At 36.9% G+C, this 12,213-nt stretch overlaps 1 protein-coding gene across 2 annotated transcripts in view; it reads right to left on the bottom strand.

Moving 5' to 3' along the window:
* LOC114501989 (DNA-dependent protein kinase catalytic subunit) overlaps positions 1–12,213 on the bottom strand; it is a 189,287-nt gene that overhangs the window by 131,466 nt on the left and 45,608 nt on the right. For both annotated transcript variants that reach the window (XM_036031017.1, XM_036031018.1), the window contains 3 exons: positions 5,511–5,605; positions 3,466–3,565; positions 2,176–2,309 (listed from right to left, as the gene is read on the bottom strand). In XM_036031017.1, the coding sequence (XP_035886910.1) occupies positions 2,176–2,309; positions 3,466–3,565; positions 5,511–5,605 (329 nt within the window). The remainder of the gene's footprint in view (positions 1–2,175; positions 2,310–3,465; positions 3,566–5,510; positions 5,606–12,213) is intronic.

The raw sequence follows: 12,213 nt of genomic DNA, 5'->3' as shown, positions 1-12,213 counted from the left end.
GAATCCAAAACAGTAATGTAACTCTGATGTATTAAGAAAAGCTTTTCTATTGTGTCAAAAAAATCCATTACTAGTTGTATAAGAAAAAGATTAATATCATGTTTGCAGGTTTTGTTTTAGAAAAAAGTATTAATAAAGCTATAATACGTGAAAAGTAAGATATTTAAATTCCACATTAAGTGCTAGCTAAGAATGATATAAAGCATAGAAATAAAGGACACAAAAAGATCTAAAGAAAGAAGACAAAAACAATGAATAAGAAGGAAGACAAGGCTGAGAAAAATAGGAAAGCACATTTGGAGAACTTGGAAACTTCCCAGCTCTCCACTTCTTTTTCACTATTCTCCTCGTGACTGTGTCACTCGCTTTCTGTACAACATGTCCCACCCAGAACAGAAGCCCCTGACACATGCCGTAGGGACATACCTGCACTGCACTCCACTGATGTGGGTGTTGATGTGCCCAGGACCCCCACTCATACTGCAGGACCTCTGGACACAGAACCTCTAATCTAAAAAAATGCTTAATGCTGTCTCTTAAAAACCAGTGGAGGAAACGGTACAGAAGAGAGAGGTAGATGCACCATGGAGGACACAGAAAAGGTAAGTCAGAAAATGTTCATTAATTTATAAAAATTATATGTTGATAGCGGGCCAAGGTTCACCTACTTGGCACCTGTAGTTTAACCAAAACAATTCTAAGAGATAGAGCTCATTTATCCCATTGAAAATATATGAGGTTCCTTTTAGAAGCAATTGAAAAGAACATCAATAGAAATGTCTGGGATTTGTCAAGTTGACATCACTAGAAATCACTTGGGCCAGAGAGAGCCAGAGAACCAAATGTGAAGTAGGGCTTGCCAATGAATGGTTCTACCTGTGTAGTATCTGGGCCTTGGTTTTCTTTAAGAATAATAAAAACATGCCCCACGTCTCCACCCATTCACTCTTCACTGACTTTACAGGATTGGTGATTTAATTATAAAACAAATTTTAAATGCTGTAGGCAAATATAAAATACAAGTAAACAATTCTCTAAATTAAACAAACAAATATATATATTTCTACTATATAAATTATAGTATAGCAAGTAAATATATACCATATTATATCATATGGTATACAATATGGCACACATAATATATAATATGAATACAACTATAATATATACTATCTAAAATATGGTACATGGGACTCTTGTCTGTTAATGAAACTACAGTCCCTGAAACCAGGCATGACAGCTCCCAGCATGTAACACTGTAATATATTCCATAATATAACAAAACACTGAATCCTTCTAAGTTTTAGAATTACATGAAGTAACTTTTACCTCTTCATCCATGAAGAAAAAGCCAAAAGTAGCACTCCACCCCATTTTCTAAAGAGAACTAGCTGTTATGATACGCTCACTGTGCGCTGCCACCTTCTCACCCAGATGCACATGCCAGAGCGTGTACTGATTCTAGACTAGTACACAGTGCACTCCAAGTGGGTAAGCCAGAGCCTGTGTCTATCCTGAGGCACAGCTTCACCATGCCAAAGCTACCAAATCTGGGGTTCAACTTCTTGGAGAAAACAGAACAGATTTATTCTTGAGAAGCTTAATAATTATTTCAAGTCTATTAAGTTCAGTATAATGATTTAGTGCAGTAATTACTGAAAAGCAAAGGTTCACTTCTTTCCTTTAATCTCATAATGATCTGAGATCATTCAGACTTAGGAGATGAGCAGTTTCTTATTAATTACACATTAAAATAAAACAAATGCATTACTTCAATAACAATACAATTTTTAAATTTTAATTGAGTGTCATGTTAACAATCTGACTCTTCTTTATTTCTTTTAAATGAGACAGAAAAGAGAAAACTGTAGTGGAATAAATAATGATGCTGGGGGATTCTAAATTTATTTCCTCTGTACCATTTGACTAACATCAAAAGAATGTCTTTTTTCTTTCCTTCTCCAAATCTTTGAGAAATATAAAGTCATAATTTATCACTTGTCATAAAATTGATCTGTAATGATTATGGAACTTATTTATTTTTTATATTTGTTGGAAACATATTATTTGTTACATTCATGTAAATAATGGAAAGATCACACTTTAAACAAGTATGCATCTTTAAACTACTTGTAAAGCAAAACCATCATTAATATGGCATGAAGGTCACCATACCTGGCAATAAAGGAACAAATTTATAAAACAGCTCCATGGATTTGTGTCGACATTCTGTCTGGGGCCTCCCACAATTGGCTAAAAGCCACTGGACCACATCCAATAAACACAATGACGCCACAGGTGGAAATCCTCTAAATGGAAATAATACATGGTATATAATATACAACCCAAGATTCAACATTTAACTGATCCAAAAGTCTAGAAATCATAAACTCAATTTTGCCACTCTGATATATATAAAAACCTCATTAAAAGGTAGTCAACTTATTTTACTGTATTATTATAATATAATAAAAATGTTACAGATTAAATAGGCCCTAAATGCTGCTTACTTTCATTTTTTAGAGAAAAATTTAAAAGCATTTCTTTAAAAAAAAACAGCATCAAATATTTTCATGTTTCCTTTATACTATACTTTAAAACAAAATAAGGTTTAAGGTATAAAACAGTGCTGCTCAAATTGTGGTCCCTTGACCAGCTGCCTCAGTATTACCTGTAAACATAGCAGAAATGCAAACTCTTGGCCCCACCTCTGACCTACTGAAAGGTTCTGAGGGTAGGGCCCAGCAACCTGCATTTTAACTAAACCTCCAGATAATTCTGATGTATGTTCAAGTTTGAGAGCCAATGATTTAAAGAAATAGAAGTTAATGGAAGAATCTGGGAGAATACATTTTAACATAGAGGACATAGTACTACCCAGCCTACATGAGCCAATGGTTTCACAGAGTAACAGCCACCAGCAGACACCAGAGTTCCCTGCACAGATGCAGAGGGGCGACTGTGTGGCACACCCCCATCCTGTCTGAGAATGAGCCCTTGCTGGGATGGAAATGGGAGCAGGAACTGAAAACCACTCAATAACCTAGCCTTTGTTTTGAGCAGCTTTATCTCATAATGTATGATTCCATGTCTGTCAAAATCTTACTATTTCAATATTTCAGTTCTTATATTTTAATTACTCCAAAATTCATGAATATTTTCATCAAATAATTCCATCTTGAATTTGTATTCAAATTAGTGCAAGTAAAATAAATTCTCAGTTACAAAACAAATTTTCAAATTGCATAAACTATCCAAACTGAGATCAAATTATAGCTTAAGTCATTTTTAAACATAAAGCTTTTTATTGTGTTTGGAAAAGTGACTCTTCATTACATCCATATATTCCTTGTTTAGAAAACTAATTGTTCCTATTTTCACACATTCCTCCTGTATTCTCTTTTATTAACTGAGAATTAATGTTATGTTGGGGGAAAAAATGGAAAATGAAGCAATATCACCTACCGTGGCCTACGTCGTTTTTTTTCTTCATTTAGAGAAACGTGCTTCTTTTCAATGATACGCCTTAGGTGATCAATGGCATCACAACACTGTTGAACTGTACCTATTCTCAAATACAAAAACATGTTTACAATGTTGACTACCATTAATAAATTAATATTATACATTTATTCGTCTAATTTTTAATTAGAGGTAATTTTACAACAGCTAGTATCTTTTCATCCTTCAGAATATAAAATATAAATAAATTATTTACATTGTATGCCCAAACCAAAATTAAATCCTGTGTTTATGAATACAATACAGGGAGGGGGGACTGGATAAAAGAAGGTGAAGGGATTAGCCAAAGAACATATATACATAACCCACAGACACAGACAACTGTATGGTGATGACCACAGGAAAGGTGGGTATCGGGGACTGAGTGGGGTGGGCAAGTGGGGAAAAGTGGGGATATCTATAATAGCCGACAATAAATTTTTTTAAGTACAAGATAATATAGTGCACACTCACACATTTAGCAATACCACACTTAATTAGAAACTGCTCTACCAGCCCATCAGTTGGCCAAAGCAAAGCCTCATGTAACGGATTTCAGATGGAAGAGACTTTGGATGTATTACAAAACCCACATAGCACACAAAAGCCTCTGTACTTCAATTTAAGGCTTTTATTTAAGGGGTATAACTTCATGACATTCCCTTCTTCTTATGTATGTTGAACTATTATAGCTTAATAATACAACCACCAAAGGAGGATGGAAATAAAATAGTAAAACCATCCACAGACAACTAGGGTTATTTAGGAAAGAAGCCTTACACAACCTGTAACTTCTGTTATCAAGAAAAAGTTTCCTTTCTATGCTTTTTAACTATGGCAGTGATTTTTAAAAGAGTAAAGTTTCACTTGTTGAAAAAGTAACTTATATAAAATAATAAGATAAATAATACAATATTAAGCTATTTTATGGCAAGGACTAAATTTTAAGCATTTGTGTCACTATCAAGCAACGTGGACTATCAACATGAAAGCTACTAGAGCTCAACTTGTCTTTTAAAAAAATAATCATAAACCATTACCCAAATAAATGAAAGAGAAATTCTGCCACCCAGCAGCTTTGTGACCTCTATCAGTGCTTACATTCTTTGGGTCCCTGTGTGCTGACTAGTATGGAAGCTGAATGGGGAGATCTTTAAGAAGTCTTCCAGCTAAAAAATTCCGTGATGTTTTTAAGTACTTCTGGACAGAATTTAATTGTAAAGACTATCATGTATTATTCTCTTAGTCTCCTCAGCCTATTCCCGACTTAATTTTTTAATTTCTTAATTATGGTCAAAATAGTTTTATCATAATCTTGTAATGAGACCTATGTTCACTCTCTAAATTATCGTTAGTGAGTTCTGAGACACTGACCACATCTCAGGGGTTATTACACCTAGCTTTCCTTACATTGTACAATCCACACACTTTCACATTTTGTGTCATCATAGCAACTGGTTGGCTTCACTGAAACTCACAATAAAATTGTCTCACATGCCCTGGGCGGGATCTCCCACCAACCAAGGGTCAACCTCAGTGGCCACCAGGGGTACATGGTGAGTCTTAGAGAAGAAGGGCTGGCAGTCTCTTCTACAAACTGGAACTGAGGCACTGGAGGGGTATAACTCCCCTCAAATTTATCACCCTAAATGGGAGGGGAGAGAAAAGCATACCACTGTGTGACAAAAGTAACTGAGGCTTAACCCGAGTGAAAAAACTCTTAAGACTTGAAAGGCACCCTACTGGTGTGGCCTAGAGGACTGACCCTGCAAACTGAAAGGTCACAGGTTTGGTTCCCAGTCAGGGCAACATGCCTGCATTGCGGTGAGGTCCCCACTTTGAGACATGTGAGAGGCAACTGATCACTGTATCTTTTGCACATTTACGTTTCTCTCCCTTTCCTTCCCGCTCCTTCCCCTCTCTCTAAAAGTAAATAAATAAAATCTTAAAAAAAAAGAGTTGTAAGGCACACAGAATTGGCATGCAAAGGAAGCTCAGATAAAACCTACCTAAGGCTTTCTCATCTGTATGTGCTAAGGCCAGACTTTCCATATATGTAACCAAGGCTTCAAACACAAACTGTTCTACCAGAGACTCTTCTTCCCTGTAAAATAAGGAATACTGATTCTTACATAAGAAAACAATGAAGCAGAAAAATGAGGACAAAAAGTAATGTTATTAAACAATAAAGACATTAATTTTGTTTTTAAAAAAATGGCCTAAATGTTTTAAAACATAAAACCATCTAAAATATTTTCAGGAAGAAAACTTCCTCAAGAGCAGGCCAAAGATGACATATATCAAAAGAGGAAGCACTGGCTTATTCTCTGTGTACAAGTACCCCTCCCTCTTCCTCTTATATCTGCAATTGCTCATAGCACATAATCTTAGAACTGCTGTTGTGACCACACTTTTACATGTATCATTAAAATTAAATGTAGTAGAAAAGTGGTATCCGGCAAGAGAATGGTGCTGTGACCTGCTCCCGACAGATAGGGGTAGGACACTGGGAACTGAAAAGTAGAATTAAAGGGTGTTCCACACCCTGTGATGATATTTCTCCCAGGTATCAGTCGCTGGTCTACTTCGTAACATTTCTGGAGAGCTCTGCTTCCCACATCTATATTCTTTTAAAATAACGGAATTTTAAAAGCTCTCAACCTATCCAAAACTAAGTCAACACCAAGAGTTAACTCTAAGCCTTTTGCAAGCATATCCAGTAAATGTAAATAAATGTCTGTGGACCACTTATACAGAGTAAACTCGTGGATTGGCCAAAGACAGAAGCTAGATCTCTCACTAAAAAATATGATCTTTAATAACATCAGACAGTAAATATTTAAGTATACAAAATGACAGGTATAGGCACTAAGTCTCATAGGAGTTCAGAGAAAACTAAGTGTAAAAAGTTCCAGTTGTGTGAGGAAGGGCTGGGTCACAGCACAGCCACTGGGAAGGACCATTTTCCTGGAACAAACAAAACCAGAGAGTGATGCTGGAGAATGGGGAGGATTTAAACAAGAATTGCAAACTGGTATTTGGTTTCGCAGAAATATCATCCAAATTTGTTTTTTTAAAGAATCTTAGGAGGTGCAGGGCCTCTCAGACTTCCAAGAGGAACATATCTCCCCCAATGTTGAACACTCAAATCTGACACTGAAAAATGAAGGCTATTGCCCAATAAATGAACGGTATGGGCACGGACATAGAGCGCAAGCTGAAAAACATGCGTCAGCAAGCACATTGGCAAAGCTAGGAGGTTCATTTGGAAGAGCAATTTGGGATGAGACTGCAAAAGTTAGAGCTGAACTGTAGAAGTCTTCCAAGGTCAGACAAAACACAAGTGTTTTTATCTTAGACACCAAAACCAGTTAAAGTAGGTAGGTTGAGAAATAACATGACAAAATGATACTCTAAAACTGGTCTCCCCAAAGGTGTACAAAACAGTTCATTATCATGCAAAAAGGAAACAAAACTAGTAAGATCTCAAAATATTGATGTCTCAGATCTTTTCTCAAAGAGACACTTAAAATGCAGTCCAACAAGCCAGAGAAAAGGAAACAGAAGACCAAACAAGGAAAGGAAGAAAGAGAACACCTAAGAAAATTGTCAAGGAGATTCAGACAAGAAAGTTAAGCAGGAACCCAAAAAAGAGACTTGACAGCTATCTGCATGAAGATACCATAGTATGGGTTTTTTGATCTGGACAGAATGGCCAGGTGAGCTTAATTCAAATTCTTCTTTTTGGGAATCTGGCCCACCAGCAGCCCTATGATAGCCATGTACTTGGAAGTTTTCTCCTGTCCATGTTCAGCCCCCATCAGCTGACAGTGCTATTTTATCCCACAAAAGAATGGTGCTGTGACCTGCTCCTGACAGACAGGGGTAGGACACTAAGAACTGAAAAGTAGAATTAAAGGGTGGTCCACATCCTGTGATGATATTTCTCCCAGGTATCAGTTGCTGGTCTACTTCACAACATTTCTGGACAGCTCTGCTTCCCAGAATTAATGATGGACCTTGTCAATGTACTGTAATTCCTTGCAACAGGCCCCTGAAATTTCTCAGAAAAGCTGATGCCAGTTTCCATTTGGTAGAGAATGTCCTGGGATCCATCACCTAACAGTGAAAACACTACCACATGCTTACAGTTGTGTCTATGCTTACTGCTTTCCAAAACAAACCTATAGACGTTAGGGTACATACAAAAACAATGAAACAGAAAAGAAGAGCAAGAGAGTAAGTTAACATAAATTTCAGGATAATGAGTAACTTATGGCAGGGGAGGTTCTAAAATATTAACAGTATTCTATATCAATTCGTTAGTAAGCAAAAACATCTTTTGTTATTATTACTCCATATTAAGAATTTTAAAAGAAGTGTAATTGATACATAACATTATAGTAGTTTCAGGTATACTGCATACTAATTTGATTTTTGTATATAACAAAATGATCATCAATCAACTTAGTATCTGACACCACATAGTTACAAATGTTTTCTTGTGATGAGAACTTTTAAGATCTATTCTCTTAGCAATTTTCAAATATGCAATGCAGTATTATTAACTACAGTCACAATGCTATACATTGCCTCCCTATAACTTATTTATAGCTAGAAACTTCTACCTTTGCACTCCTTTACCCATTTCACCCATTCCCTCTTGCTGCCCCTAGCTACCACCAATTTGTTCTCTGTATCTATCACATTTTTTTAAAGATTACACATATAAATAATATTATCAGTATTTGTCTTTCTCTCCTTGACTTATTTGACTTAGCATAATGACATCAAGGCTGATCCACGTTGTCTCAAATGGCATATCCTTTTTCTTTATACCTGAGTATACATTGTGTATATATGAGACATATCTTTAGCCATTCATCCACCAGTACACACTTATGTTTCCATGTCTTGGCTATTGTAACTAATGCTGAAATAAACATGGGAGTGCATATATCCTCTTTCCTTCAAGTATATTTTGTTGATTATGCCATTACAGTTGTCCCATTTTCTTCTGCCCTTTATCTACCTCTGCCCTGTGCCCCTCTCCCACCAGCATTCCACCCCCCTTAGTTCATGTCCATGGCTCATACATGTAAGTTCTTCCCCTTCACGATTTCCTATAGTATTTTTAACCTCCCGCTGTCTATTTTGTACCCACCAATTATGTTTCTTATTCCCTGTACCTTTTCCTCCACTCTCCCACCACCCACTCCCTGCTGGTAATCCTTCATGTGCTCTCCAATTCTGTGATTCCTGCTCCTGTAGCTGTTTGCTTAGTTTATTTTTGTGGGTTTTTTTAGGTTCAGTTGTTGATAGTTGTTTTTGTTGTCATTTTACTGTTCAGAGTTTTGATCTTCTTCTTTTTCTTAGATAAGTCTCTTTAACATTTCATATAACAAGGACTTGGTGATGATGAACTCCTTTGACTTTTTCTGGGAAGCACTTTACCTGCCCCTCCCTTCTGAATGACAGCTTTACTGGATAGAGTAATCTTGGATGTAGGTCCTTGCCTTTCATGACTTCAATTACTTCTTTCCAGCCCCTTCTTGCCAGTAAGGCTTCTTTTGATAAATCAGCTGATAGTCTTATGGGAACTCCTTTTTAGGTAACTGTCTCCTTTTCTCTTGCTGTTTTTAAGATTCTCTCCTTATCTTTAATCTTGGGTAATGTAATTATGATGTGCCTTGGGTGTGTGCTTCCTTGGGTCCAACTTTTTGGGGACGGTCTGAGCTTCCTGGACTTCCTGAAAGTCTATTTCCTTTGCCAGATCAGAGAAGTTCTCCTTCATTACTTTTTCAATAAGTTTCAATTTCTTGCTCTTCCTCTTCTCCTCTGGCACCCCTATGATTCAAATGTTGGAACATTTAAAGATGTCCTGGAGGTTCCTATGCCTCACCTCATTGTTTTGAATTCTTGTTTCTTCATTCTTTTTTGTTTGAATGTTTATTTCCTCCTTCTGCTCCAAACTGCTGATGTGAGTCCCAGTTACCTTCCTGTCACTGTTGGTTCCCTGTACATTTTCCTTTATTTCACTTTTCATAGCCTTCACATTTTACTCTATATTGCAACCATACTCAACCATTTCTGTGAGCATCCTGATTACCAGTATTTTGAACTCCTCATCTGATAGGTTGGCTTTCTCTTCAGTGCTTCGTCATTTTTGGAGTTTTGATCTGTACTTCCATTTGGGCCACATTTCTTATATTGGCACACTTGTTATGTACCAAAGGGCAGAGCCTTAGGTATTTGCCAGGGCTGCATTGTGGTGCTATATGTGGGGGAGGAGTCAGAGAGGGAAGAGTGCCACTTGCTTGGCTCTGGTCAGCTTTCAGTCACTTCTACTGCTACCCACAAGTAAACTGGGCCCTTCTGGTGCTGATTCCTGGGTGGGTGGGTTTGTGTATATTCTAGGAGCCTGTGGTCTCTCCAACAAACTCCTGTGAGGCTGGGAGTTTTTCCCACCGCTGCAAGCCCCGGAAGTTTTTACAGCCACAGGTTTTGAGGCTTAATTTCCCCACATTGGAACCCTGGGTTGTGCGGTCTGTCTCACTCCCTAGCTGTTCCTCCTGGCTTATCCACATGCAAGTGTGGGACTGCCAGCCACTGCCTTACCCACCCAGTTCTCCAGCTGCTGCCTTGCCACACATTCTCTTCCAAAGTATAGTATTTTGGATATCAGCACCCTGGCTGCCTATCTCTGCCCCTCCTACCAGTCTGGATGAATGTTTCTTCTTTAACTCCTTGGTTGTCAGACTTCTATACAGTTCAGTTTTCTGGCAGTTTTGGTTGTTTTCTGTTTTTAAATTTGTTGTTGTCATTCTTTTGGTTGTGTGAAGAGGCCAAGTGTATCTACCTGTGCCTCCATGTTGGCCAGCAGTCCAATTATCTCTTTCTTAAATGCAAGCTTCATGATGGGCTACATTTTTAAGTCAGCAGTCTTTGGCACATATTTTAAATATTTTTATTAAATTTATTTCAGTAACAGTGGTTAATATCATTATATAATTTTGAAGTATGTAATTCTGTAATACATATATATATATATGTAAAACATACATATATTCCTCACCTGAGGTATGTTCATTGATTTTTTATTTTTTACAGAGAGAGAGAAAAAAAAACATTGATGTGGGAGAAAACACTGATTGATTGCCTTCCATAGGACTCCAAACAGGAATCAGACCACAACCTAAGTATATGCCCTGACTGGGAATCGAACCTGCAACAATTTGGTATACTAGAAAATACTACAACTGAACAACCCAGCTGGGTCCCATAACCGTATATTTGACCTCCTTCCCTTCTGGTAACTATAATATGGTTGCCTATATCTGAGTTTGTTTGATCATTTGTTGCTTTCTGTTTTATATCCCACATATGATTGAAATCATATGGTTCTTTTTCTTTTCCATCTGACTCATGTCCCTTAGCATGGTACTCTCAAGATCCATTGATGTTGTTGTAAATGGCAGTAGTCCATTTTTCTTATGACTGAGTAGTATTCCACTGTATATATGTACTACATCTTTTTTATCCAATCACCCATCGAAGGATGCTTAGGTTGTTTCTGTATCTTAGCTACCCTGAACAATGCTACAATGAACAAAGAGGTACATGTTTTTGTTCAAATAAATGTTGCAAATTTTTCAGGTAGATATCCAGAAGAGGGACTTCTGGGTTATATGGTAGCTCTATTCTTAACTTTCTGAAAAACCTCCATATTGTTTTCCATAGTGGCAGCACCAATTTACGTTTCTGGCAGAGTATGAGGTTTCCTTTTTCTCCACAGCCCTTCCAACACTTTTTATTTCTTGTTTTGTTGATTATATTCATTCTAACAGGTATGAGGTGTATCTCATTATGGTTTTGATTTTGCATTTCTTATACTAATGATGTTGAGCATCTTTTTATATATTTGTTGGCCATCTGTATGTCCCTTGGGAGAAGTGCCTGTTTTGGTCCTCAACCAATTTTTAATTAGATTATTTCTTTTTTTGTTGTTGAGTTCTATTAGTTCTTAATATAGTATTTTGGATATCAGCACCTTATCAAAGATATTATTTGCAAGTATCTTCTGTCATTTGGCTGGTTGTGTTTCTTTGTAGTTTTCTGTTGCTGTCCAAAACCTTTTATTTTGATGTAGTGTCATTCACTTATTTTGGCTTTTACTTCCCTTGCAATTGAGATCAAATTCATAAAATCCTTGAGACTAAGGTCTGTAAGATTAGTGCCTATGTTTTCTTCTATGTATTTTGTTGCTTCAGATCTTATATTTGGGTCATTGATCCATTTTGAGTTAATTTTTGTGTACAGTGTCAACATGCAATTTTCATTCTTTTGCATGTGCCTTATCAATTTCCCCAGCACCATTTATTGAATAGGCTTTCTTTTCTCCACCATATATTTTTGGCTCCTTTGTTGAAAAGTAGTTACCCATATATGTGTGTTTATTTCTGGGCTCCTAATTTTGTCCCATTGGTCTATGTGCCTGTTTTCCCACTAAAACATACTGTTTTGCTTCACAGTCCAGTGCTCAATTCATTAAGCCACACCAGTGAGGGCTATACTGTTTTGAGTGGTAATAAAAGCGATGGTAATAGCTTTGTAGTATAACTTTAAGTCAGGGAGTATGATATATCCAGCTTTGTTCTTTTTTTTTCAGGACTGTTTTAGCTATTTAGGATCTTTGGTTGTTCCATACAAATT

Source organism: Phyllostomus discolor, chromosome 7 (assembly GCF_004126475.2).
Source record: "Phyllostomus discolor isolate MPI-MPIP mPhyDis1 chromosome 7, mPhyDis1.pri.v3, whole genome shotgun sequence".
NCBI classification, from domain to species: Eukaryota; Metazoa; Chordata; class Mammalia; order Chiroptera; family Phyllostomidae; genus Phyllostomus; species Phyllostomus discolor.
This window is presented reverse-complemented; position numbering and strand designations above follow the sequence as displayed.